The 27,983-nt window shown below is 40.2% G+C and overlaps 1 protein-coding gene across 1 annotated transcript; it reads right to left on the bottom strand.

The window, feature by feature from the left end:
• Positions 1 to 85: 85 nt before the first annotated feature.
• LOC115798389 (vinculin) lies at positions 86 to 27,225 on the bottom strand. The gene is made up of 21 exons (XM_030755225.1): positions 27,058 to 27,225; positions 15,873 to 15,943; positions 12,209 to 12,359; positions 11,429 to 11,537; positions 10,895 to 11,017; positions 10,614 to 10,774; positions 7,820 to 7,910; positions 7,536 to 7,683; positions 6,839 to 6,992; positions 6,549 to 6,724; positions 5,850 to 6,040; positions 4,850 to 5,049; positions 4,191 to 4,319; positions 3,900 to 4,049; positions 3,644 to 3,752; positions 3,260 to 3,562; positions 3,041 to 3,165; positions 2,730 to 2,915; positions 2,050 to 2,253; positions 1,831 to 1,935; positions 86 to 1,706 (listed from the first exon to the last, which is right to left on the bottom strand). Exons 1-21 carry the CDS (start codon positions 27,223 to 27,225, stop codon positions 1,560 to 1,562), a joined length of 3,201 nt encoding a protein of 1,066 aa, XP_030611085.1. The 3' UTR covers positions 86 to 1,559.
• Positions 27,226 to 27,983: the final 758 nt, after the last annotated feature.

Genomic DNA, 27,983 nt, shown 5'->3' with positions numbered 1-27,983 from the left:
ACTATTAGAAGAATGAATGAGATTCAGACAACAATGCATTACGTGTGTATCAGAACCACAGAAAAAAACAGCACAAACACACCTCCAAGTGCTATAAAATGCTTTATTACAAAATTGTGAAAGATGACTAAGCACATCCATGTTCAGGACCATTTAAACCCAACTACATTGCATAATTTGAAGATCTGCTAGGGTTTGCATAGAGCATAACTTAACTGGGCAAACGTTAAGGAAGAATCATGTACAGCAAGTGCTTTGAGCAAATTGCCACAATGACACCTTGTACAAAATGATATAAAACATCTTAAAATGAAAACCATATCAACTGCAAATAAAGTTTATTTTGCAAGGCACATCAGTTGGCATCAGTTACTTAAAATGAGGCATTCATACCAACAGTCTTCAAATATTTTAAAGTATCTACTACAGTTGCCACAAAAAGTGGTCATTTCATTTTAGTGTATGAGGACATGTTGAGACAAACGTGAAAATATAAAAAGAAGATCTCGCCAGCTGCAGATGCTGTGCTTTATTGTAAGCTCCGGTCTTTCCCTTGACTACCTAAGAAGTGTGCTCTTTATATATTACAAAATTGATTGTGCACAACAAAAATATGAGACGTACAATTATGTTGAGTGAAAAACAAACAAACAGCAGGCTAGAAGATTCTCTCAAAAAAGGCAAAGCTTTGCTGGGAAGATTAGAGTAATAACTTTTTGGCTATTAGGCCTCATAGTGTAGCATAAGCCTGTGTATTGCATGTATGGTAATCTCGATGTAGTATGTCAAACAAAAGAGTTGAATGAGTCAAAGTTCTGCCTGCTCTTATTAAAAAAGAAAAATGAAATTAGGTTTATCTTAAAACTATTCCTCAAAGTCAATTAGGTCAAAGTATTGCTGACCAAAGAAAGACAATTATACTTTAAAACATTGTTGCAGAATTTCTTTGGCAGTAGAAAATATAGACCGCTACAACTGCATAATGTAAAACAGTGTTTCACTTTCAGTTGTCATAATACACAATAGTGTAAACAGAAAAGAACGCTGAACAGATTTCACGTGCACAAGGTGTAGGTGTATAATGTACTTGTAACAACTCCCCAAGTTCATGTGCTTATCCGAGCAAGAGTGAACGAATGATAGCGATAATAAAATTATCAGTACAAAGATAGAAAAATGATGTTATATTTAAATTTAACTTACTGTGGTTTGAGTCTAGAAGAGGCCAGAAACAATGAGCCTCATGTTATATGAAATCTAACCTCTGATCAAAATATATATATTCCTGGGATTTGTCAAAATAAAAACAAATTTTTACACACTTTAGAAAAAGAAAAAAAGAAGAAGCTGTTCTCAGTTAGATTATAAGCTATGATTTGCACTGAAACGTTTCACTGTTTACATTCTATCAGAACAGCAACTGTTACAGACAGGACCTGGGACCAAGAGAAACTCTTTCCATATTAGGATGTGGGGCACTGATATGACAAAGTATCTGATAAAGTATATATCTGTCCATTCAAAATCCTCCTGGACCAGCATGAACAATAACCCTTCTCTTACTGGTACCAGGGGGTCTTTCTGACCCAGTGGAGGGTGAAACCCGCATCAGTCCGGATCTTGATGGAAGCTGCCTCAGCCTCTCTGACAGTCTCCTTCACAGACTGCATCAGGTTCTGAGCATTGTGGACCAACATCTCAGTAGCCTGGCAAAAGAGAAATGAAAATGAATACAAATGGAGATTTGAATGATACTTTGCTCAGCAGCTAATTTAAGATAATAATGGGAATCCAGTGAAATGGCACGCTGATGTGAAACACTCTGCTCACCTGCTCTGACTCCTCTTCGCTGATGTTGGTACGACCCAGCATGGTGGCTTTGACTGTTGAAAGGATTTTGAGCTGAGTGCTGATGGTGGGAATGCGCTCGCACACCTTAAAAGGAAGTTAGAAACGTTATTTACGAAAAACAGCAAACTATCTTTCCAAACTGAAAAAAAAAAAAAAAAGGTGAAAGTTCAACCTCACAATGAAGATGACTGAACTGACCTGGAGCAGGTTGGTCCGGATACGTTTGTCAGTACACTGCTTGGCCACCTCCTTGGCCAGCCGTGTGACTTCATCGGAAGCCTTAGCGATGTCTTTGGCGCACTGGATGAGCGCACGTTTGTTCCCACTGCCTCCACGCACCAGACGTGACATCTCGGCCATGAGAAGGGCCATTCGTTTGGCAGCGCCAATGATGTCATTTCCCTAAAAAAGAACAACAAGAACATAATCAATGTGAAAACCAAGGATCTCTGCAATATATCTTATCACTTCCTCCTGTGGTAAATTATTGATACACTGGTGTGTCAAACTGGCAGGGCACTCTGCTTAGAGTGTTTCAAAAAAGGATCTTTAGTGCCATGGTCACCTCAAGGTGGCCCTTAAGCAAATTAATTAAAGCAAACTGAACAGAAGCTATTAGATATTATCTTTACAGCACCCAAGTACGCTTAATCTGGACTGACGTTTGCATCTTAATGACCCTGATGTAAAGTATCAAATATGGGAGTGCCTTTAGTGTGTGTTTACTTAACGTATGTGTGACAGTTAATGTTGAAATACATATATTTGATTCTCCTGGGGGCAGGGATTACTGAATTAGGCATCCAGAATTTTGGTGGAAAAGGTATGAGCAAATTTCTGGTACTGTCATATCTGTTGGGTTTACAGTGTTGACTTACTTTGCTGGACCATTTGCGGGCTTCATCGTGAAGCTGCCTTGCAGCCACCATCATGGGCTCATTAACCATGTCACCAGCCTTCTGCTCAGGGAACTCCTCATCTTTCTCCTCTGGGGGAGGAGGCCTTGGGGGAGGAACCTCACCCTCTGGGAGAGGAGGTTTGGGAGGTGCTGCCTCATCGTTAAGCTAGAAGGAAACAGTAAAGCAGTCATGGTTAGGCAGTTAAAAAGCACGCATCATTTCAGACACACAAGCAAAGCAGCTTTGATTTATTTTCTAGATCTAAAGTTGCACTTATATTGAAACTTTACATTAAGCTGATCCAGTTCAGGAGGAGGTGGAGGGAAGTCTGGCTCTTGAGGCTGGAAAGCCTCCCTGACCTTTGCCACAGCACCAAGAATCTTATAACCTGAGTCCAAAAAGCCCTTCTGAAGACCTGGTAATTAAAAAAAAAAAACATAACCATTCATTGGAAGGTTCCAAATGAGCATAAAACAAAACCTGAGAACCTGTTAGCAACATCAACTTACTTGGATCCTGGATATTTCCAGCCACAGCCTTAGCACCCATTACCATCGGAGAAATGGTCTTGCTCAGTTCATCAGATGCAGCCTTCACCACCTCCCTGAATTTAGGATCCTCAGAATTTTCCACCTCTCGTTTTGCCACCAGGAGGATGCGGTTGGCTCTGCGGGCAATGCTGGTAGCGCCCGCAACCAGCATCTGAGGCTGGTGATTGGCCATAGCCACACGGCACTTATCGAGGTCTTTCTTTATGGCGTCCTCTGAGGCATCGAGCAGAGATTTGGTGTCGATGGCCTCGTCCACCAAACCTAAACATCCACAGGGAACCACAGGGATTTAACAACGAGGGGTATGAAATGGTGTTCATCAGGATCTTTAAGGCACCTTACCTGTCATTTTTTCTACATTGTCAATCCACTGGTTCTTCATGGTTTCAAAATGTTCATATGCTGCTTGGTTGCCAGGGTTTCTCAGCAAAATGCGGGCGGCAGATACCACCTGGGAAAAAAAAAAAGAAAGCTATTAATTTTAAGTCCACTGACAACTGCTAAAGACTCAGTTCAAGGGTGAAAAACACTTGAACTCTATGGTTTATGATGCAGAGTGGAGGGCAGACACAAACACAAACGCTCAGCCGTAACATACTTGTGGTGTTAAGTCTCTTGTCGACTTGACAGCAGCCTGGATTCCCTCCACTGTGCTCTTGTTAGCGGTGCCAACAGCAGCAGCCTTCTCTGCTGTGGTGCCAAGCTTATTGGCGTGATTCTCAAAGTTGGCAGCTCTTTCGTCAAAGACCTACACATGATCAAATAAAAACAATTATCCAAAATGGTTTCTGGAAACAACAGAACACCCAGCCAATAAATGTAATACCACTACAGGAGAGCCGCAGTGCAGTGAGATCATAGTGAGGAACAGAGTGACTGTACCACTGACCTCATCTCTGTTGGGGGCATCGAGTGGGGCGGTAGCAGCCACTGCCAGTAACTTGATGGGGGTAGTTGTGTCACTGAAGATGTCAGACACCTCCTGAGTCATCGCCTCTTGCATCTTTCCTTTCAGATCCTGAGATGAGGTCAAACAAATATTACAACCTGCCAGTAGTCACATGGAGTCTCACGGAGACTACAAATACACGTGTTCGTGATCGAACACGATCAGGACAACAACACGTGGCTATTATGGAAAATACTATATTAAACTTTTCTTCTGAGTTTATGTTCAGGTAAGTTTTAGGGAAATATGAAACGCTTTTCAGAGTTTTTTTTTTTTTCTAGAATCTGTATGATGTTATCTTTCAACTCATTCAAAAGCAGAAAACTCCAAAATTGTAGATTTAAGGTTCCTCTGGGTTCTTTCATTTCATTTCATTTGCTTCTTCTTCTGCTTAGATGTTGTCCTTGTGACAGATCTTAATTATTAACAATCTGCTTGAAGTCATTTATCAGAACTTCAGAATCTCTGTATGTGTGGGTTTTGTATTTTCTCCACTGCTGGAAACCAGCAGAGGGGGTTGTTTGCCTGTGTTCCTGTGTGAATCCTGACAGAAGCTACAGATCTAGATGGGAATGACTGAAGAGTGTGAGCTTTCTTACTTTCAGAGCTGCTTGGAGCTGCTGAGCCACAGCACGTGCCTGAGGGGAGTCCCCTTCACCGCGAGCAGCTAGGTCAGCGAGCTGGGCCATGAGCTGCTCCACCTGCTCACACTTGCCCAGCAGCTCCTGCCTGTATGGGCCCGGCAGGGCGTTGGCCAGCCTGTGACCCTCCGCAACCAGGCCACGGATGGCTGCCTGGCCTAAAAACAAAATACACACAAATAACTACATATTTAGATACAATTAAGTTATTAGCAAGACTACAATTTCTAATTCACTTCAATAGTTTATCTACAGATAATAATACTGACAGTTGCAAAGGCAGTGACCAGTGTACTATAAATGGAAATTAACTGTGGCTATACACATAAAACCAGTTGATTCTGTATGTTTTTTTTCCCTTTTTAAAACAAAAATATCCTGAAAAAAGTGAAAAAAAAATTATCAAGATTCACAAGGAAACATGTTCCAGTAGCTTGTTTCATGTGGCACAGAGTTGGAGGATTCATTTTACAATGAAAGACAACAAGCAAGTCACATATTTAATAAGATGCGAAACTTATGTGCTTTTCACATTTTTCTTGACAAATAACAAGAATGGTAAACCAAACATTTCACTTCCAGTTTTAGCACTAGGTATACTCATGTCAACATTAAACTCAGTCACCTCATTCAACTTGCTTCAAAAGAGCCAAGCTGCAAAAGAAATCAGTCTCTTTCTGTAATATTTGTTTGCTTTTTCTCAGGAAACTACTGCAGTTATTCCTAGAACAGGCGCTCTCCAACTTTGTTCTAAATCATGCAAGTTGTCCAAGTTCAAGTGGAGACAGGCCAAAACCAAGGAATAAGACAACAGTGGAATGTCGAGTACAGTAGAAAACAGTATGTCTACAATTTGTATAGTCTGTAATTAAGCCACAAGAGCAGCAGAGCAAATGCGAAGTGTGTGAGAGAAAGACAGACACACAAGGAAGTTGGGGAGGATGAAAGCCAGACTCACCCACACCGCTGTCATCCACGGTGGGATTGTCAATCCATCGCTGTGCCTGCTCGATCTTTCCTTCCAGATGAACAGCTGCCTTTGCAGGCCTGCTGTTGGCCACAGCCTTGTTGGTTTTGGACTGCAGGTTCTGCAGAGCCGTTGCGATTTGTTTAGCCAAAGCCCTGGCTTCAGGCGTGTCACCTTTACCCCTAGAAGGAATTAAAAATATCAACCCAATTTATCACAAAGATATGGCTGGAATGAGGTCTGCATTACTATCTGGAGTTGGACTATTAAATCTGACGTTCACCTACAAATATGGTCAAATGAGCACTTTTTTTTTTTTTTTTGAACAATCCCAGGTGCAGCCCATTATCCATGTGTTCAATGCTGAATATGAACAGCACCAAAATGTCAAACTGTAGTATGAAATTGGTAGTTGATAACCATGACTGTGCATTATTTCTCATTTTTTCCTGCATACATAAAAAGAAACTGCAATACTGTTTCCTCACAACAGAAGTAAACAGTGGGGATTTGACGATGACAGTAGTAAGTGATTCAAAGGGTGAAAAAAAGCATCTGAACAACTGCAGCAAAGTGTGAAAGCATACCAGTTGAATTAGGGAGACACAAGGCAATCAATCTCACGCTTCAACTGTGGAAAAACAAAACCACCATAAAACTGTCCCATTTTTCAGGCAGTCTTTAACTTACTGTCTTCTGAGATCAGACAGCTTGGCAGTCATGGCAGCGATCTCGCCAACAGAGCGCATGATGTCATCTCTTTCCTTGGGGTCCTCAGACATGTCAGCAATCTTTCTGGCCTCCGTGAGCAACGCCTTGACATTCTCCTCTCCCTCTGGGCCACCATTAGGGTCTGCAAGCCAGTTCTGCACATGGACAGAACACACACAAAAAAATGATGCAAACCATCAAATGCTTGCATTAAAAAGGCTTGAAGCCATGTTTTCTTTTTAGTTTTCACCTCAGAGCTAATGACTCACCTGTGCAGCATCAATCCTTTTGGCGATGGCCTGCTTGGAGTTGGTCATAGCCTCTAGTTTGCGAGCAGCATTTTCCACCTTGCCCGTGAGCAAATCGAGACCCTGGGAAACCTGCTGTGCCTTCTGCATGGCGACTGGGGATGCTCCTTGACCTCTAGGGTGGACAAAGAAAACACACGGATGCAATTACATGCACCTGAATACTTCTTTTGTTCTACCTGTTACCTGTTTCCTCCAAAGCTTAACCCATATGGCTCACTTACTTTAACAGTACTTCCACACTTAATTAATAATTTCCAGACTCGTCTCTCAGTTTTTATAAGGGTAACAAAACCAGGGGTTACAGTGGATTACGGATTAATACCAGACAGCTGCTTTTAATCTAGTGTGACTCAGAGTCTCTGCTGACAATAAGATTTCTTCAGATGGATATCAATTCCACTCCTATGAACTATAATCTATGATATATGTTTACGGCATTACAAAATTTATCCTTTAGGGATTGGAATGAAACAACTGTATCAATGGAGCATATTGATAAAATACCCAATTAACTTGTAAAAGAATAACATATGAACCGTACAGTAGAGGAAAGCAAGACTACCTGAAGAGGGGCGTAAAATAGGAGGACAATTGATTTTTGCCACAAAAGCAACACAAAAATATAAAGCAATGTTGTTAACGGTGTGTACTTTACCTGGCTCTCATCTCAGACACCTGGTCTGTCATCTGACTCAGAGTCTTGGATGTGCCCAGGATTTCTCTGCGCTCCTTCCCTGCACAAAGTTCACCAACTTTTCCAGCCTCGTCGAGGATCTGTCGGATGGCCTGCTCGCCTGCATCTCCTAGAGAGGAGAGACAAAAACAAACAAAACAAAAATAAATGGAAATACCAGTTATATTTCATTTAGGTCATAAACATAAGGATGTGATTAGCAGCAGAATTAAGAGTTTAATGTAGCGGAAACCAAGGTTTATTACCTGGCTGAGCATTTGGATCCCTCAACCAGTTCTTAGCCTGAGCCATCTTTGAATCGATGAGCCCCAGAGCCCTCTTCATGGCCTCAGTGTCCTTTGAGGTTTGAAGGAAAAGAATACATTAATATGTTAAAAGGAATTAAATGTAATGAAAGACTAGAGCTATCACCTCACTACTGTATGTTTGCACCAACCAGTCAAATCAGAGCTTATGTAGTTATCAGTTCATATCTGTAACATATGAACTGATGACACTGAAGGAATTTATAAAGATGTTTGGCCACTAAAGCCGATTCTGGTACAACACAAAGCTGTGGTCATGTCAGCAAACAGAGCATCAAATATGGATGTTCCTGCAAAGAAGCTACACATTCTAAGATGTGAATGCTACACACACACACACACACACACACACACACAGACACACAGACAACCCAGCAGCCCAAATCACGAGAATTCACGAGAACAGGGCGAATAGTCGGGCCAACCAGAAAACAGAATTCATTTGGCCAGGGTTGTTTCAGGCATTAAATCTACAAAAGGCATTCATCGATGCTTTCAATCATATCACAAAGACTGATTATAAAACATTACAAACCTCTAGAGTCTCTTCACATTACTATTAAATCTATATTTCTATAAATACTTATGTTTGTATTAATTGAATTAAATTCACTTTATATATTGTGCCAAGCCACAAAAGCAGCGGTCTGACGTAAACTAAATCTAACTTCATGTAATTTTATTTCTGTTTAAAAATCAAGTCAGCTTGGAGTTCTCACTGAGTCAGTAACTCGTTCAGGGAAAATCTCCAGGCTCTGTCACTGTCATGATCATCTCTTTAGCTATTTCAGTAAAAGAAACATTCGGCATAACCCACGTGCAGCATCATTAACATGTGTCAGGAGCAGCCATGTAGAACATGCCATTTCCATTATTCCTCCCCTTTGTAAACAAAGGGTGTGTGTTTTATGAAGCCGAGAGATTTTCCATTCCATCTCAGTTCGAGTGGATGGAAATACAACAATCTATCCAACAGCAACTAAGTCAACAATGAGCCTTCTCTTTGCAGAAGTCTGCAAATCAAAGTGGAGTCCTGCAGGATCTGGAGCAACACATGAGACCAAATCAGATGAATGAGTGTTTAAGTAAGCTTGCTTTTCATTGTAGAATAATTCAGCAAAAAGAAAATTAAACCACATAAGAACCAACCTTCACAACTTAAAAAAAATATGTATACACACTTAAGTGTGTCTAAACATTTGACTGGTATATGATGTAAAATATATTTGAGCTTTCACAAATAAACACCTGGTCAAAACAAAAGGAAAACTATACGTGTGGTTCACCATGACTAAATATAGGCGGAGACAAATGGGTACAGGCCACACAAGCAAAAAAGGTGTGAAGTGATATTGCCAGAGCTGTGTGGGTGTGTTACTTCACTTTTCAAATATGCTCAGCATGCAGCTGCTTTGGCAATAACCACCTGCCTGTGTGCATCCGTGTGTGCAAAAAGACAGTCAAGTTAAGTGGAAGCTTTCTATCAGGATATCCTTTGTAAACATGCATTCATTTAAGCTTGTATTTAGAAATCAGATTGGGTGTGATTGATGGTATTGGGAATGGGAATGATGTTAAATCAAAGTGCAGATTTAGTGCTTGTGGAAATTTAAAAAATTAGTGACAAAAATTTGTTCGCGTATGTTGGATTAAAACAGACAATTAGCCATTCATAAAACAAAATCCATATCAGATTTTCTATGTGCTCTCCTCCATCAGGAGAAACCTGATGTTCATGCCAAGAAGAGATGAACACTCAAGAGTCCTCCCTAATGACGGCAAAATCAATACTGCATGAGTCAGGTCAATCGATAACCCAAGCAGCTAAAGACGAGGCTATAACAAGGTTTAAAGGACAGAGGAGGGGGACACACAGATGGTGATACAAAGTCATATTACAAAGGCAAACAAAATCGAAGAAAGGCAGACATTTCAGCAATTCAACCTGCTTAACTCTTCATTAATACAACTCCAGTCCATATTATATAATAGTAATTGAATCTATTAATAGTAAAATTACCCTCATAACAGTCTTACTGCTGAAAAGCACACAAAGGCACTACAAAGCACAAGAAAGCACACTCATCTCTCATAGACATGCTGCTGTACAACCAAAGGGCGACACAGGCAAGGCTTACCTTCTACAGGGGGTGAAGGGAGAAAGAAATGGTAAAAAGAAAGGAAGAGTGACATAAATTCAAATGTTCAACTAGACACACCAACTGAGAGCAACAAAAAAACAGTGTCAAACGAGGCAGAAGTGACACAGGAAAGGAGATCTCAGGATAGGAAAGCAGCTGCACATGCAGAGCTGAAAAACCCTAGAAGAACCCAACACATTAAGCACTATACAGACAGAGAGAGGAAAAGTTGAAGCATGTATCCTTTGTTATTAATACTGGATGTGAGCTTACAATACAGGAAAAGCCACATTCACACTGTCAAAAGTAATCTAATGCCATCCTGATGAAACAAAGCACTTCTTATTCAAGGGGGAAAAAAAAAAAATACACAAGCTTAGAATATCATCACTTTATGAACTTTCCAGTCTGCAGCCCCCTGCAGGTCTTCGAGGACAACATGAAAGCATTACGGCTGCCATAAAGAACACAGAAAAACAAGGTGTAAACACTGAGCGGCTCAAACAGCAATGCAGGCATCAGTTCCTCGTGTATCTTTACTGCGTAACAGCGACTCTGAGTTTCATGGTCGTGGACAAATATATTGTACAAACCTTGTTTGCCCAAGCATCCTCGTCCCAGGATGTCAGCTGCAGCACTCTGATGATCTCATTTATCTCTGCACTCATCTTCTCAAAAGTGAAGTTACGATTTTTCAAGGCCTCCTCCACACCATGACTTCCAGATGTCTTGGTTGTCACAAAAATTTTGATACCTTAAATACAAAACGGAGCCTGCAATAAGCAATCGGATAAGCCTACCAAAAAACGACTGCCTTTTTGATGAAAATACTGAACCGCGCAACAATTACGAGGGGTGGAAAGTTTGCCATTACCTGAAATGAGGATGGGCAGCAGCTCTTTGACCGTGTTCATAGAGTTGACAAGCATTACACGATGCTCCTGATGCGTGAGCTCCTGCTGCCGCTCATCTATCATCTTTGCCATCTTTGTCATACCTGGAAAAAGGGATGGGGAAAAAAACAATTTGATGTAGTTAAATAACACGCTTTACAAACAGCTTTTACCAAACTAGACTTGAAGATATCAAGTTGAGACATTTCAGAGAGAACATCATGGCTGAACATGTTTATCTGGTTGGGTTTCTTCTAATCATATTTATGTTAAGTAAATTTTTCATATTAGGAAGATTCTCTGCATCTTCAAATTGCTCTAGTTTAATTTCAATACTTCACTTTTAATTTTAAATAGCACTTGTACTTGTAATCAGTATTTTGCACAAACACGAGAATGAATACGCAGCAAAAACAAGATGTGAACTTCTGACTCTGTTAACCAGGATGGCAAAATATTATATTTTTTAGACACTGTTGGGTCAAGACTTCAGCAAAGTAAGCTTGAAGACTGACCTGGCCCCAGGTTCTTTGTATATGTGATGAGGTCCTCCATAGACTCCACCACCTCTGCCACGGTCAAATACTCCAGGATGCCTCTGCACACTCTGATTATTTTACGAACCTAATGACAACATTACGAAGAAGAAAAAAAAAAAGACAACTAAATCTAATTCAATGACAAACAAGACAAGTGATTATGCAAACATACACACCCCTTTCACATTCCCTCTAATTACACTCTGATAACACTGCCGACTGACATTCCAACCTCTTTGTCCTGCTTCGCTACAGCTTTATGTGAACTGCTGGAGTCACCACTACATTATACAGGGTGATCCCTGAGCTCTACTGGAAAACATGATCGCAGTGCTGACTGCTGCAGACAGGGCTGGGATGTCTGATGTCTGCATCCAGAGTGCTGACCTGCAACTTTTTCATTTCACTCTCTGTCCCTGAGAGGAAAAAGACAGATGGGCATGACAGATGATATTCCCACCTGATTTGAGATATAGGATATAGGAAGTGTTTCTGTACATGTGCTGTGTGTATGTGTGTGTATGTATGTCTAAACCACCATCAAATGTACAAGATGGAAAACTGCAACATAACAACAACATAATGCACCATAATAACAAGGTGTTCTGGAATAATCTGGTGCTCTAAAACTGATATCCAGCAGCATCACCTCATCAGTATTTTGTTGCTGTAACAAAATTAATGTTCTGACCTCCAGCAGATTTATTCTGGTTAAAAAGGTTTTCCACATAGAACAAAAGTGAAATAATTGAATACCTCAGCCTCATCAAAGGTGAGGAGCAAATCAGAGGTCCCAGACAGGATGCCCCGAGAGCCATCGATCAGGTAATCCCGAGCAGGAACAGAGTATGGATCAGCTTTCAGCATGGATGCAGCTTGTACCAGCTTGGTGCACGCATTCTCCACTCTGTGGAAAGAAGATGATCCATTTCATTTCCATTTGTATAAAAAAAAAAAAAAAAAAAAAAAAAATCCTTAAAAGGATTCATGCTGATGGTACAAAGCCCGTTAAAAGCCAAGTGGACATTGCAACTAGAAACAGCAAATTGCTTAAAGCAAAGACAGATGAAAGCTTTGGCATGTAGCTAGCCATAACATACAGTAACTGCAGTGTAAACATGACTGTTTCATTTCCTCTTTTTTTTTTATACTTTTTTAAAATCACACAAAACCAATAAAGCATAAACCCCTCCCACACAAGTGATAAAGTGCATATTGGGAACACTGCAGTCCTTTCTGCTCCTGTGACTAAGCCTGAAACTACAGATTTTTATTTACATATTAACTTCTTGGATTCAAATTAAGAAATCCTTTTTTATTGCAACTGATGCTAGCTAGAAATCAAATGCAACCAAAACATGAATATGAATAAAAATAAAAATAAATACAGTGCTGTGCAAAAGTCTCAAGCCATCCCTCGTTTCTTTATTTTTTGCCTCTAAGGAGCCAGACTTTTTTTGGTCATTTTTAAAGCGGTCTTCAGCAGTAGTTTTCAAGACTTTCTGAAGGTCTTTCAAAGGTTTTTTTTAACACTGGCTGATTTTTCACTTATTTTTAGTCCAGTCCTTGTACATTTTCACAGAATGTTTTTTTTTGATAAGCCATTTATAACACTGACCTATGACTCATTTAAGAAGAAAAAGCACCCAACTCGGGTGATGAACCAGTATTGCGCCTACATATAACACATATGTTGGCAAATAAGCTTTAGGCACTTTGTTACTTGTAGCCTGTTGCAAAAACACAATTTGTTTCCATTTCTTTAGTTGAATCTATCAACAGAAGAAGTGGCAGGCCTATAAAACTATCAACAGCAGATGAACAGTATCTGAAAATCATGTCCTTAAGAAATCTGGAAAAAAATATCCAGCAAAGTTCTGACACAGGACCTGAGAGATGCATCTGGCCCTTCAGCTGATCCATCTACTGCTCACTGAAGCCTTATCAAAAATGCTCTCAGTGGAAAGGTGGCTGTCAAGAAATTATTCTTAAGGAAGGGAAAAGAGGAGAAAAGGCTGAGGTATACCAACTTATACAAAAACTGGACTGAAAAATCAGGCAACAGGTCTTATGAAGTGATGAATCCAAATCCAAATGTGAAATTCAACATGTATGGTGAAGGTCAGGAAAGAGGTGCAACAGTGGTGTTGGGGATGGGGAAAACTGACGGAATTGCAAATGCAGAAATGTCCTATCAGATTTTGATCCACCATGAAGCATCATCTGGAAAACATCTCCAATGGCTTCATTTTTCAGCATGACAATGACCCCAAGCACACCACCATATACCAAATACTGATTTCAAGCTTGTTAGAACTGCATAAACTATTTTTTCCCTTATATTCTCCTTTTCCATTTATATTTGCACATTTCAAGAAATCACCCATTTTTCTAACAAAATATTAATAGGTGAGAGGTGGCTCAAGAGTTTCTCACAGTGCTGTATATTTCCTCTCAAGCAAATTTCTAACTGAAAACTGTGATGCTAAATTTCACAACTACAACAAGGAGCACACACCATGCAAACAGCTGATAACACCATCGTAAGCTTCCTCTATCTCATTAGCAGAAGATAGAAGTGTGTGTAATGGGCAGTCTGTAAACCAAAAATGGTCACATCAGCTGAGCACGTATACACATTATTATTATTATATATCTCAACCAAAGCTTGCTCTTTAGTAAAGAAGTTATAAAGATGTAATCGCTTCAGTTTAAAGGTCTTTTTATTGCATCTTCGTAAAATATCTGGGGTTCAGCTCTATTTTGAAAACTGAAATGATCTCTTAAATATATTAAAACCATTTTTAAATTCATTTTAAATCATTTAAAAGTTTAGTTTGGAACATAATACAAAACCAAAAACAGTTAAAGAGTCTGCTGAATGTCTCTCTCTCTCTCTCTCTCCCCTGAAGAGAGACTGTAAAAAAAAATGGCCTAATGAACTGACCTTGAGTGGAAGTCTTCACTCAAAGATTAAGCACATGTTTTTGTCCCAGAAACCTGAGCTCACAGAATGTAGGCGATAACTCTGGAAAAAATCCACTCAGTGGATCTTAATTTGAAGTTATTTCTGGGGAAAATGACGGGCCATTTCATTTTAAAGTTTGGTCTTGTGAGCAGAGCCTAATGACTCAAGTCTGGGACTCGTTAAAAACTAAAGCAATGTCATGTGTTGTACTGATGATACCACAAGGCAAATCTGTGATTGTGGCTACATAAACAAAACTGGCCTGATTTTTTTTTTATAGAATTCAGTTTTTTGACAGTTATCTTGCTTTCACAGGATATGATCTGTGCTTGAAGGGGTGGCGTTCCACCCTAACTGGCTGGTGTCCAATTTAACCTCTACTTCCCCAGAAATTTTAATGATTGATAGTTGCCTCCTGGGTGTGATGTACTCTGTGACCTGCAGAGCAGCCCAAAAAAAAAAAAAAAATGCAGGCCCAGGCATTTAATTCTGTGTCATACATGCCTCCTGCATAGTACTGCAGTCATTTTGCACATTGAAACAGGCAGCAAGCCAAGGAGAAACACATGTTTCAGTTCCCACGGTATACTGACTTCCTACATTTGCAGGCTACAGGCTAAACGCTACACCAGTAAACAAGGGAACATTTAGAACTTTAGAGCAAAGGGGCCAAGCAAGAGACACTCAGTTAATCAAGTCTCCTGTAAGATAAAGGCTAATATATGTGCGTGGCATCAAGGTTGACATGAATGTGTGTATCCTTGCAGAGCCAGCCAGCACTGTCCTTCAGCGTGCACCAGAGAGAAACAGCCATGCATTAACCGGATCCCGGCAGACACTATATTTAGTGAAGGAGACACATTCCAGCACATGTGTTGATGGATGACGACAAGGTGATGATGTGACTTTGAGGCACCAAATGTGTCGAGCTTGCCGACCTGTGCCTGCCAATGCATTTCGTCCCTGACCCTGGGGGGGCCCCTAGAACTGCCTTTTCCCTCCCCGACTGCAGTTTCTCATGTAATAATGATCAGTGAAAAACTGTGATAGGAACAGAAAGCAGCTAAGCACAAACTAAAGACTTGAGCAATGTCAAGCAAGTCAGAGGAACAAATACACTGATTAAATATGGACATCTTTTTTTCTATGTCAATATTTTTTCTTTTTAAAAACAAACAAAAAGCAGCAGCCAGCAACTCTCATGAGGCCCCACTTCTTAAGGGTAGAGAATCTCCTTCCAGATCTAAAAGTATTTTTGTTACACCATGGCAAGACTGAGGCACTTAACATGCCATGTCTGACCTTTGCCTGGGCACAACCGGCCATTACTGCAACAGATAAAGAGAGAAAGAGAGCCAAAGGGAGGCAGATGGGTTCCACATACTGAAAGAGACATTTAATCCAAGAAATTTGAGATGTTTGTCATTGCATGAATTTGTGGTATTTACTTACTTTATAAAAGCTGGTGGCATGTCCCTTTTCATGAGCTGGTCTTCTGTGGTTTGTACAGTCTCCTTTCCCACCTGGAAAACGTAAATGCTACCTGAGTAAATATTAAACAAACATGATTTATTGAAACAGAATTTAAAGAAAATACACAAAATACATTTTGTGTAGTAGTGAACCAAGGCGAGGATGATGAGAAGTGTTTGGGACATACTTTTATCTACGCAGAGAAGTCGTTCACAAACCTTTTATAGCATGCCCAAAAAAGTCTCAATCAATCAATCGTTAACAATAAGAATGGATCCAAGTGGATTTTAGCCATATTAAAGGCCAGCACAATAACATCAGCAAAGTATTAGTCACTTGTTTTCCCTACAAAAATAATATTTGTTCAACTTGTCCATGCTCTACCTGCTGTGGCTCTATGCCCCACAGTTACAGTCTCTATACCACTGGCAGAGACTAACTGTTTCCAGGAACAGAGAGCAGATGTGTCTATGTGCATGCTGGGAGAGGAGGCGCACAAGCCTAAATTACCGATTAAATAATACATGCTGAGTTTCTCCTCTGCAAATATTTTATTTGTCAGGTACTCTGCTGCAAATAAATAATACAAGAATATATTCATCTGCCTTGGTGAGCTCAGTGTGGCGGCACGTGTCTCATTTCTCATGGGAGACAAGTGTGGGGAAACACCCCACATTGAGTCCATAGAGTTCTCTGCCTCAATCACATTTATTATCTTCTCATTTTAGGGCACTTCATGAATAATAACCAAGATAATAACCAATAATAACAAGGATAGTGCAACCTACTAAGTTACAACAAAAGCCAAATCTTGTGAATCGTAAAATGCTGGACTGATACTGATAGTTTAAAAACACAACTTGCCCAATAGCTGATGCAGATATTTTTATCTTGTTATTTATGTACCCCTTTGTGCCAGGCAAAGAAAGACATTTTAAAACCAGTCTTTCAGCTCTTCATCACAATATTTCTCAACATTTAGCCTGTGCAAATCTGATCTGACTGAACAGATAAATATTGGTCAGTGATATCACCAGGTGGTATTTAAAGCCATTGTGAAGCATGCACTGCAGCCACAAACATTTTCTGATCCTTACAGGTCATCAGCCAGCTCCTGTCAGATTGCACCAATGTATAAATAGCACAGCCCAGTACTAGGGAGCGGGTGTGTACACTATCTGTGCAGCTTCCTCCTGAACTGAAATAGTGCAAACTTGTCTGAAGCAGATTGTATGTGCTACACGTGAGAAACGTGAAAACAACTATATTTGCCAATAGGCTGCTATCAGTCAACAGTGCCAATGCACCATATGATACGGATATTCAGAAGATATTAGATGATATTCCACAAAGAGCAATAATTTCACATTTAGCCAGTTAGCCATTATATTTACAAAGTGATAAAGATAGCACCAGTAATAAAACAGTGCAGACAGAACACACCCAACACCTGAGCTTCAACTTCAAGACTCAGTAATGTTTAATGTTAAATTTATTATAAAGCTTTTATGCAACTTGAAACAGTATACACATCAATAGCATGTCATATGCATGAGTAAAAGCTTTGTTACCACAACTTTCCTCCTTAGGGAGTTTTGCCGTTAATCAGGGCGTTTTTCAGAATGATGTCCTGTTAGTTGTGTAGCAAAGCATTATTTCAACAAGGCAGCTGCTGGGGGGGGGGGGGGGGTTGCCAGGCCTCAGTACAGTTATAATGCGCAAAGCAGCTGAACGCCTCCTCTCCACCAAATGCCAAAATGACTCACCTCCCCCAACCATGACCTCAGCTCTGCAGGGAGACACAACTCACCCACGTTGAGCTGCCATGGTTGAGAGATCATTCACATTCATCCTTATGGTAAATATTAATGAGGTTAAATGGGCTGCATAGCTACACAAGCCTTTCTCTTTACATTAATATTGTTCTACAGATAAGCCACATGTTAAAAGTGTTGCAGAGTACTAGATTAGTCAGGAAACACTGTCATACACATAATCTAGTACTACATGTTTCGCTGTGCTGAACTCTTTTGTACCTACTAGGCAACACACCAGAAATCAAAAAAATTGGAATGATTAGCTGCTTAAGAAATAAGTTTTGCATTTATATTAGTAGAAATATGTCTGAAGTTTGGACAGGATGCAAGACAAAAACCATTTAAAGATGTCTAATTAGGGCATGGGAAACAATAAATCTAACTCCTGGCACCATTTTCAAAGTTTCTGATTTCTTGGAAGTTATTCTAAAAAGGTGGATTCTGCTTATATTTTTGTTATTCGTGATGCAGTCCTGATGCTACAGTGAGGAATCCCAGTGAGCTCCTCAGTGTATCTGTACACAGCCACCAGAAGAGCCATTCCAGATGGTTGACGTGGAGGCAGTAACGGAGCAGAGCAGACATGTATCTCCTTGCTCTGTGTTCACCGGACCTGAGGGACTGTGAGTAACTGAGGGGTTATAAATTAGAGGCAAAGGTTGTGCCAAACTAAAACTAAAGCTTAGCTGAGGAGGCTGGAGTGGCAGGGTGCATACACCAACCTGACAATCCTCCAAAGAGAGGCTCTGTACAAAAGCCAGCAACAACTGAAGCTGCCTTGTCTCCTTTAACTAAAGACAGTTACAGATTGTTGGGATATTTTTAGTATTTAAACTATTTGCTCAGTGCATCTGGGTGCATTTCCTTTTTCCAGTCTTATCTCAGTTTTTGTCACATTTCTGTTGATCCACCAGCAAAAACACGTTGCACAGATGAGGTAAACTGGACTCAAAGTGGCCAAAAATGTATCTTACTCAACAGCTAACAGCAACAAAGCATAGCAGTTTTGATGGTCTTTTCTCAACCAAATTCCATTTTTTTGTTTTGTAAGGTGTACTATGAATGGATTAGCTTGCTCTCCTACATATCCATGTGCTTTGAGTACTTGTTAGGTTGGTAAGGTAAATAAATAATCCTTTTTATGGGAATTACTTTCCCAAGGTAAGGATGATTATGTAAGCTCTTCACAGAACTGTTAGAACAACACTACTGTTTAAGTCAAGTTTAGACATGAGCTGAAACTGGAGGCTAAAAAACAGAGTTTCATTTAACAAGAGCTGAGTCATACTGTCACCAAAGAGCTGCACAAGAGTTTCTGAAATCAAGCAGATTTAAAGCTCTTGATCCTGTTTTCAACAGGTTGGTCGCTGTCTTCCTTTCTCCTCCTCCCTTGTTGTGCCTCTTCCTGTTGTGTGAACTTCAAAAACATTTTGCAGCAGCGATCCAAACAATTTGCTGCAAAAATAGAACTGGGTTTGCAATGGTTGTTGTTGAGTAGTTTGTGATGCCTGGCCTTTTTTACTATTTTGAGCCTCTGCTGTGATTTTGGATCACACTCTGATGCCAACAAGGCTCCGTTTGATATTAGGGCTACAACTCGAGATTATTTCTCTTGATTTGTCTCTTAGGTTTTATTAAATTTTATTTTGCCTTTAAGGTTAATAGTTTCCTCTGTAACACAATAGAAGATAATGTCCATGCCTAGTTACCAAAGCCAAGAATAGCTTCTAATTATAAGTCCTGTCTGAAAGCAACCACAGCCTGAATGCAAGGACATTAAAGTTACAGTGAAATCAAACAAAAAAATAAATAAAAACACTGAATCAAGAGACCCAGAAGCCTACATTTAGTAGTTTTTCCTGGTGAATAAGTTAAATAATTATCCAGATTACTTTTCTGTCATTCATCTGAGTGATTATGTCAAAAATATATCAATTTTTGGAATGTTCTCCCCATTTAATTATTGATAGCAAGACTTGGGGAAAAAATAACATGAGGATGTCCAGTCACCAGCCACTATTAATCATAACAACAACTGATAACCCAAACTACAATTTAAAAAAATTATTTTACTTGAATAGGCTCTGGCAAAACACTTTAAAAGAAGCACAGCTCTTCACTCCCACCGTATTTTCAAAAACTTCCACAGATTCAGTGTCATCTTCTTCCAAGCTGCAGTTACAAAGCGTCTAGCTGTGGATCTCATTTGAGTCTAGAGTGGAAACACTGGTACGCCTGTGTTGTGAAGTAGCTTGATAAAGTGGCTGCTCCTTTAACACAGACTCTGCTTTGTTGACAGGAGCCCATCACTCTTCCTGGGGAAGAAAGGCTCCTCTGAAAGCCTCCACACTGCCAAGACACAGCCTTGCTTTTCTCATGTTGGGCAGTTTTAGCACAATGCTGTGTTAGTCACGGCGACCACAAAGATATATGATAGCAAAATTCCTGCAAGCAGTGCTACTACTAACAACCCTTAACAGCATACAATAAAATGACTACTACAGGTTTATTTCCTCAAAGAGCAAAACACTGATTTCCACTGTAAGTGACTCAACTGCAATCTGATGGCAAAGCACTCCATTAGCTACCTTTAATCAGTAGTCTCAGAACCAAGTGCTGCTTTTTAGCATATCAAATAGCTCTTGACTAATAATGACTCAGAGGGGCAGCAGAAAGATTGCACTGAAGGTCAACGGCTTTATCGTGCATTTTCCAAGTGGTGTCCAACATATTTTGTTTGTTTGTTTCCTTTGGATCAGGAACTAGCTATGCATGGTATGTCCAAGGCAATGAAACTCACAAATATCATCTGCTTGAAAATCAAAAATCAAATGTCCTCCTTAGCAGAGGAACAACAGGCTCTGCAGCCACAGAAATACATCAGAGCTACTTATTTCGGACTGCAGGAGTTTAGCATCTTGAACCGTTACTGGGGAGTGTCAGTCAGCCTCATCATGAATCCTTATCTTTAAAAGAAGAGCGAGTCAATAGAAGGCATGTTGTAAGTGAGCTGTCAATTTCCACATAACAAGAACTGCTAAAAGAATGTACATAACAGACAGTTTTTAATGCTTTTACTAAGGTTTAGGGAGGAAGTGGCAACTTCACATTTACCCAAACAATGATGCATTTCCATATATTCAATTCAATTCAATTTTATTTATATAGCGCCAAATCACAACAAACTGTCGCCTCAAGGCGCTTTGTATTGTGGGTAAAGACCCTACAATAATACAGAGAAAACCCAACAGTCAAAACGACCCCCTATGAGCAAGGACTTGGCGACAGTGGAAAGGAAAAACTCCCTTTTAACAGGAAGAAACCTCCAGCAGAACCAGGCTCAGGGAGGGGCAGTCATCTGCCGCGACCGGTTGGGCTGAGGGGAGAGAAAGACATAATATATATATATATAATATATAAATCTATTTGTCACTTTCTGATTGACAAGAATATTTCCATGACTTGTAGGACTATAACTTTATATTGTATTAAACTAACATGAAAAAAAAAAAGCCCTAGAGTAGCAGCTGAAGGCTCAAATGTGTTACTGGAACTTCATTTCTGTTCATTACTCTATCATAACTAGCATGCAAAGAGTCTGTATGAAGTGTGCTGAAGAGCATGGTTGCATTATTGGACTTGTTTGGCAATATGAAAACAACATCCTAAAGGTGGACTATGGTGGAGGGAGCATCACAACTGGCAGCTACTTTCCTAGACTACCCTTTGGAGAGGCCCAGTCATTGACACCACACGTCCTGGTGGTTTGAGATTTGGTAGTTTGCTTTTTATTTTTTTAAGGAAGTTTGATCCAAAACAGCTTGAACATCGTGAAGCAACCAGCCAACAGAAATGCAGGTTTCTGGTGTATCAAATTAGCATCTTTTTAGTCCAATCCAAGAACTGCTTAAAGGTAGGGAATACCAAAAAGTCTGAAAAGTGAAATAAACCTGCAAGTACCTTTAACCTCCATTTTTTCTAATAGTAGCAGGGAGGATAGCTGTGGTTTCAAAAAGACTGATAGTCTTATAGGGGTCTATGAAGAAACAATCTGTGGTCCTGACCTCTGTAAACACTTTCCTAATGGGTTTAAGAGCTCAGTCACTCTTTTTGGGTGATACTTGAGAAAACATAAATGTCCATTTTTGTAATTTTGGTCAACAAAGGAGGATTATCAAGAGTAGGTGGTTTACAGTTTTTGCCTATCCCTACCTAATTTGGGGAGGCATTATTTTTTTGAAGATATATTTCTATTACCTTCTTTGCTGCTGTGATATTCTTCCATAGCTTTCAATTCAGTAATCTTTGAGTGCCATGTCCCTCTCTTATAATACGGTAATACTGAGCGCAGTTGGAAACAATTCCAACAAAATTTGTGTTTTGTGTTTTTTTTTGTTTTTTTTGGGTGGGGGGGTGTGGGGGGGGGGGCCATCCCAGTTGCATTTTATGATCTGTCATGGTCTGTTCTGGAGTCATAAACACACCGCTGCTGAGGGAGAGGGATTTCCCTTTGCTTTCCCACTCATTTATTGTGAGTGGGGCTGACAGCTGCTGGGTCTTCCTGACTTGGCTTCCTGCATTTCCTTTTCAACTCAACGCTCCTGCACATTGTTCTATCCCAGCTAATTTTCATCTGAACACAGAAAAAAATAAACAAAACTTGCATTATAGATCGATAATGCATGACTGCGAAGACTACATTATGTGTTCTTGTTTGACTATACAAACGTTTCGGAGTCCATAGCTCTTGTATTGCTGCCAAGATAAAAGAATCAAATGGAGAGCTGCATGAAACTGTTTCCCTTGACAAAATGCAGGAAGCTTGAGTACCAGGTAATAGGAAGAGGTTTCTTTTGTTGGCCTGTGAAGCAATTTAGTTAATGAACACATTTGTTTCCCATCTCTAAAGGATTAGAGAAGTAGGTGATTGATACAGCTATCCAAATACTCAAATACTGATGACTCTACAATTAAGTGTTTAAAAACTCCTCATAAGCATCCTTGTGTTGCATCCTCTGTAGTTTAGAGACATTTAAGGAGATGTTAAAGGCGTCCAATAGTGTTGCAGATGTGTTGTGCAGATTGAGGAAAAAGTATGTGGCCAGGTTTCTCACAACTCACAAATCAATGACTGCTGCTGCTGAGTCCAGTTTCCAGTAACTGCATTTTTTGGTATTTCATAAATCAAAGTGATATTTTGTAACCTCAAGAGTACTGCAGAAGACAGTAGCTTCTTTATCCCAAAAAACAACTCAGTGATCTACACAGCAAAGTATCTCCACGAGTCACATGATCTCTGCAAACAGGAAGAAACAGGGTTTTTTTCAGCAATCTTTAAGCTTTACTACCAAGTTATTTCCTTTATGTTGAGTCATTCTTGCAACAGTCATTTGTGCAATAAACAAAATCTTTCCCGTTGCTCAAGCACACCGCTTCTCACACATTACAAATCAACCAGTCGGCCACAGCACAGCCACATCCTGCAGCTAAAGATGTGTATTACGGCCAAACTGAGATACCACCAACAAAGAAGCAGCTCCTGTCATATGAAAACATGCTAAGGGAATTGATCATGTTTTTTCTACATCTGAGTAAAGCCATTCATTCAAAGGATCAGACCCCACCCTCCCTCCGAAGATGGGGTAAATTCCTGCCTGTTGGGAATTCTTTGCATTCCTCGCATTCATCTTTAATTGAGGTCTGGCTCATTGTCTCAATCAGGACCAACTAGTCAAAGATGCTAAGCCGTATGGGCCTTGGTTAAATGAACACACATTATACAACAATAGTTTGTGGTGGTGCTAGACTTACAATTATGGGTCAGAGCTGCACTTTTATCTCCATGCATCTGGAATAATGAGATCAGGCTCTTTCAAATTAATAATTTGTGCCTGATCTCTTCAGACATGCTGAAGCATTGAAGAGCGCCCTGGAAGCTCGCCTACCATTTTTAGTTTGGAAACCTGGCGCAATCATCTTAATATGTGATTTAAAGTAAGTATAATTATTTGTAACCCACCCTCCATTCGATTTCCAGGTCATCCCAGCTTTTCACTTTGATTACACTACTTAAGCTTCTGCTCTGGAGATCTTGAACAGAGCTCATGGGGGAAGAAGTCTGTGCAACAGATGGCTTTTCTTTGACACAATCCTACCCCGACAATGACTGAATAAAATCCAATTAGAAGGGTTCATCCTTTTCCCTATATGGTAAAGATTTACTTTCCAGTTAGATGTTTGCTTTGTTTCTTTTAAACAGACTCACTTCAAATAACTAGCACAAAGCAGGTGCAAAAATTAAGGACGCCAAAAGTCACATTTAAGAAAACAATGAAACATGCAGGGACGAGACAGCAATAGCTAACGGTCGATTAAATAAAATTCCGTTGTCTCGTTAGACCGAGTCAAAGACAAGGGCCACACAGCGATTTCTCATGCAAGTTTTTCAATGCATGACTCATGGGACTGTGACCAGAAGAAATTATATCTGATCCTTAACTTCAATGATCTCATAACACGTTTCATGTTGTAATGTTGCCACAGCAACTGGAAATAATTACAGACTCGTGCAGCCATTCATGCCACTGTTGGAAACATCTGATCACAATTCAGAACGTCCCGAAAGCCTGCATGATTTCATCCTAGGATAGCTGAGGATACACAGGACATTTTCATGTGCTACAACAAGCCCTGCACTCATGTTAATTACTTGGCTGAAATGAAATGTTTCTACACTGAGAGCTTCATTCAATGCTCGTTTGTCCACTTGGTGGCAGAGAAACTTTACCACTAAATATATGAATACTAAAATGTATTATTGACTCTTGTTTAGTTCCATTTTGGCTCTTCAGCTGCTGGATGTTTATTCAATGGCTTGTTCCAAGTGGACTGGTAATGAGCTCTTGTGCTAAATCCACCCTAATCATGGGGTTAATTGGAGTCTAAATTTGCTGCAGTCCACCCCAAATGGTTTAAAAGGTCGAAAAACATGCAACACTCAGTTCTCAGACCTGTCGACATAGGGGGTTGCTCTTGAAAGGCTGCAAAGCAGAATAGGCTCCAGATTGGTGGAAAAGGGGTATAATAAAGTCCCTCAGAGGAAGGAAGCCTGTAGACATAAATAAAGGACACAACAGGGTACAGACCTGTTGTTTAAGAGTGGGGATTAAGGAAAAACAAAGCGTCAGAATGAAGCAAACCAGCTTGAAATCCTTATAGACCTTAAACCGTAATAAAGCAATGGTAGGCCATCCCTCTAAATGAAACATTCCTTTGCTGACGCCAGAGTAATTGTTCAAATTTATTGCCCAGCAAGTGCCAGGGGGTTCTGGGCTTGACCAGGCTGACAGACTGAACAACACACATACAGACTGCCTTAATTTAGCCTGTAGGCTTTCCTTTCCATATAAGCCACAGTATCTGACAGGGCCCTCATTTCCTTTGTTACAAACTTAGTTTGTGTTTCAGGATAAAACTGACAGTCATTTCCCAACTAGCTGCCATGATGGATACAATGTGGTTTCGAGAAATGCCATTATAACAAGATCATTGAGTCTAAATATAACTGAGACTGCAGTTGCATCTGGCGAAGCGGGTGCATGTAATTTTAATGTTTTAAAAAAATAGCTTGGAAAAGCATAATTAATAGGCCCATAGGCAAGTTAATTGCTGTGTGGGTAGAAAAACATAATGGGCACTAACTAGATCTGATAATGTAAGCATATTCACCATAACGCATCAGGAAGATTACATATCTGAGGGCACGTTCTCTGGGTTAAAATGTGTGGTCAAGGGGTCAAAAGCCAGTGATTTCCCTCTAACATCAGGTCACAAATCATGACAAATCATGAAACACACACAAACACACACTTTAAAATACATTTTTGCAGGTGAATGTTATATAGACAATGTGATATTTACTACTTACAACTTTCAAAATATAAAATCCAACTTAATACTGAAAGGTTACAGTTTTTGCAGGCTATACAGTACTGTGCAAAACTCTTGAGCCACACCTCATTTCTTTATATTTTGCTTCCAAGGAACCAGATTTGGAAGCAATGAATGAATGAATGACTCAAGCATAAGAAAGGCATGTCACTTGAGAGATGAACTGGGGTTGTGTCAACACACAACGGACAACTTAGCAAAGAACCCATTTTAAACTGTACAGTCTGACAGGTAAATTTATTTTGCACCAACAATGTAATTCCCAAAGAACTATTAGCTGAAAAACAACCTGAATTTTTCAGCATGACACTGATCCCAAACGCACTGCCAATGCAGTAAAAGCATATCTGGATACCTTGATTGAAAAGCGCACAAAGGAACACTATCAGTCATGGATTGGCCTCCCCAGAGTCCAGACGTCAACATAATGGAAGCAGTGTAGGATCATATTGATAGAGAATTGTACAAAAGGCAGCCAACATCCAAAGATGAGCCTTGACTGTCTTTTAAAAACCTGGAGAACTATTCCTGGAGACTACTTCAAGAAATTATAAGAAAGCTGGTCTACGAGAGTTCAGACTATGAAGTTCAGACTAGGTGGTCATGCCAAATATTGACTTTCAAGCTCATTAGAATTGTACAAACTCTCTTTTTTTTGCCTTATATACTGTATTTCCATGTATGTCTGCACATGTTTGAATAAACTGCTGCACCCATTTCCCGTTTTCTTAGCAAAAGACTTTTGCACAGTACTGTAGCTGAGATTCCTAATCACGTCATACAATCTTATGGACTGGATCCACATGCACAGTAACAATTCTGACACATAACTGTGCTTCCTACTATTATGTCCCTTTCGTAATTGTTTCCACGCATTACCAGTGCACTGACAGCTGAACGTTCAGATGCATATGAGAGGCAGTGTAATGATGTGGACTGTCCAACATGCGACAAATTTATAGCCTACCCAGATCCACAGATTTATTAATAGACAATCACCGCAGGTGCAGCTGTTTTGTGCAGCCATGTGATTAAAGTACAAAACGATTCATTGCAGCGTGGTACCTGACTCAAACATTACAGCGGTGCTACGTCAGGCTATGGCAGTCATCTACAGAGGAGGAGGCAGGGCATATCTTCAAGGGGAAAAGGGCGTCACTGCCCTTTGCCCCGACTTAAATAATTCCAAGAAAGTTTTGTGGCATTCCCTAATACTGCCATTAAACACAAAATACATAGAGGTAAATGCATTCATATTCTAATAAGTGAAGTGCTGTGTTCAACTTCCCTGGAGAGGGTGAAAGGGTGTGGGACAAAGCGACAGGTAGCCTGCAGCACCCGCCGAGCTCAGCCGAACTTTACCAATGTGATTTTACACAGAAAAGAAAGTTACTCACCCGAACAAGGTTACTGACGGCTGCCTGAACAGCAGCTACAGGCGCAGACAGATCTGGGATACCTTTTCCATCAACTTCACCTTCTTCGTGCATTATCACCAGATGGGATATCTGCTGAGCCACTGGCTCCAGGATACTTTCTATCGTCTTCGTGTGAAAAACCGGCATGGTGACAACTTTAGATCACTATCCAAGTAAAAGTCCTACCACCGAAGGCAGTTTTCCCCTAAACTCCCACTACAGAAGCCTAAAACAATCCACCCAGCCTTTTTTTTTTTTTTTTTTACCCCCCAGAACAGCGTTCCCGTTCGTATGAAGACTACAAGTACTCCAGTGAAAACATGAACGCGAAAAACTCCCAGAGAGTGAGCGCGAGCAACCTAAACGTCAACCAACGGTTTCCGCCTTCTGGCCAATCAACGAACGAGAACACACGCTTCCTGGCATCTCATTGGTCGTTAAGGGTGCCGCTCTGGATGGGCATCTCCCTCTTCCATACTGACGAGTTTACTGGAGAGCCAAGTGCTCCCTAGATTACGTAATAGATCCTCATCATATGTCCTAAAAAGGGAAATACGTGTCTACTGTTTGAGTGGAGAGCGATTCCAGTAGCTGTGAATTAACTAGTCAGACAAGCTCTGCTTTCGGCCGTGCTGGCCCAGAAATCGGAGCGCTGCAGATCAGATTACAAACCTTTCCGAAAGCAAACAGGATACCCCACAGGACACTCCGAACATATCCATAAAGAAATGGTAATAAAACATTTTTAGGTACAATTTTCTGACAACAATTTTCTAACCCAGTTGTCAATGATTAATATATATAACAGTCTCTGTGAGTATATTTTTTCAATTTATGCCGTGGAATTAAATAAAATACATAAATCGCAGCATTTTACCACTTGCAGTGACCCAAAGTAATTGGCC

Source organism: Archocentrus centrarchus, chromosome 19 (genome assembly GCF_007364275.1).
Source record: "Archocentrus centrarchus isolate MPI-CPG fArcCen1 chromosome 19, fArcCen1, whole genome shotgun sequence".
NCBI lineage: Eukaryota > Metazoa > Chordata > Actinopteri > Cichliformes > Cichlidae > Archocentrus > Archocentrus centrarchus.
This window is presented reverse-complemented; position numbering and strand designations above follow the sequence as displayed.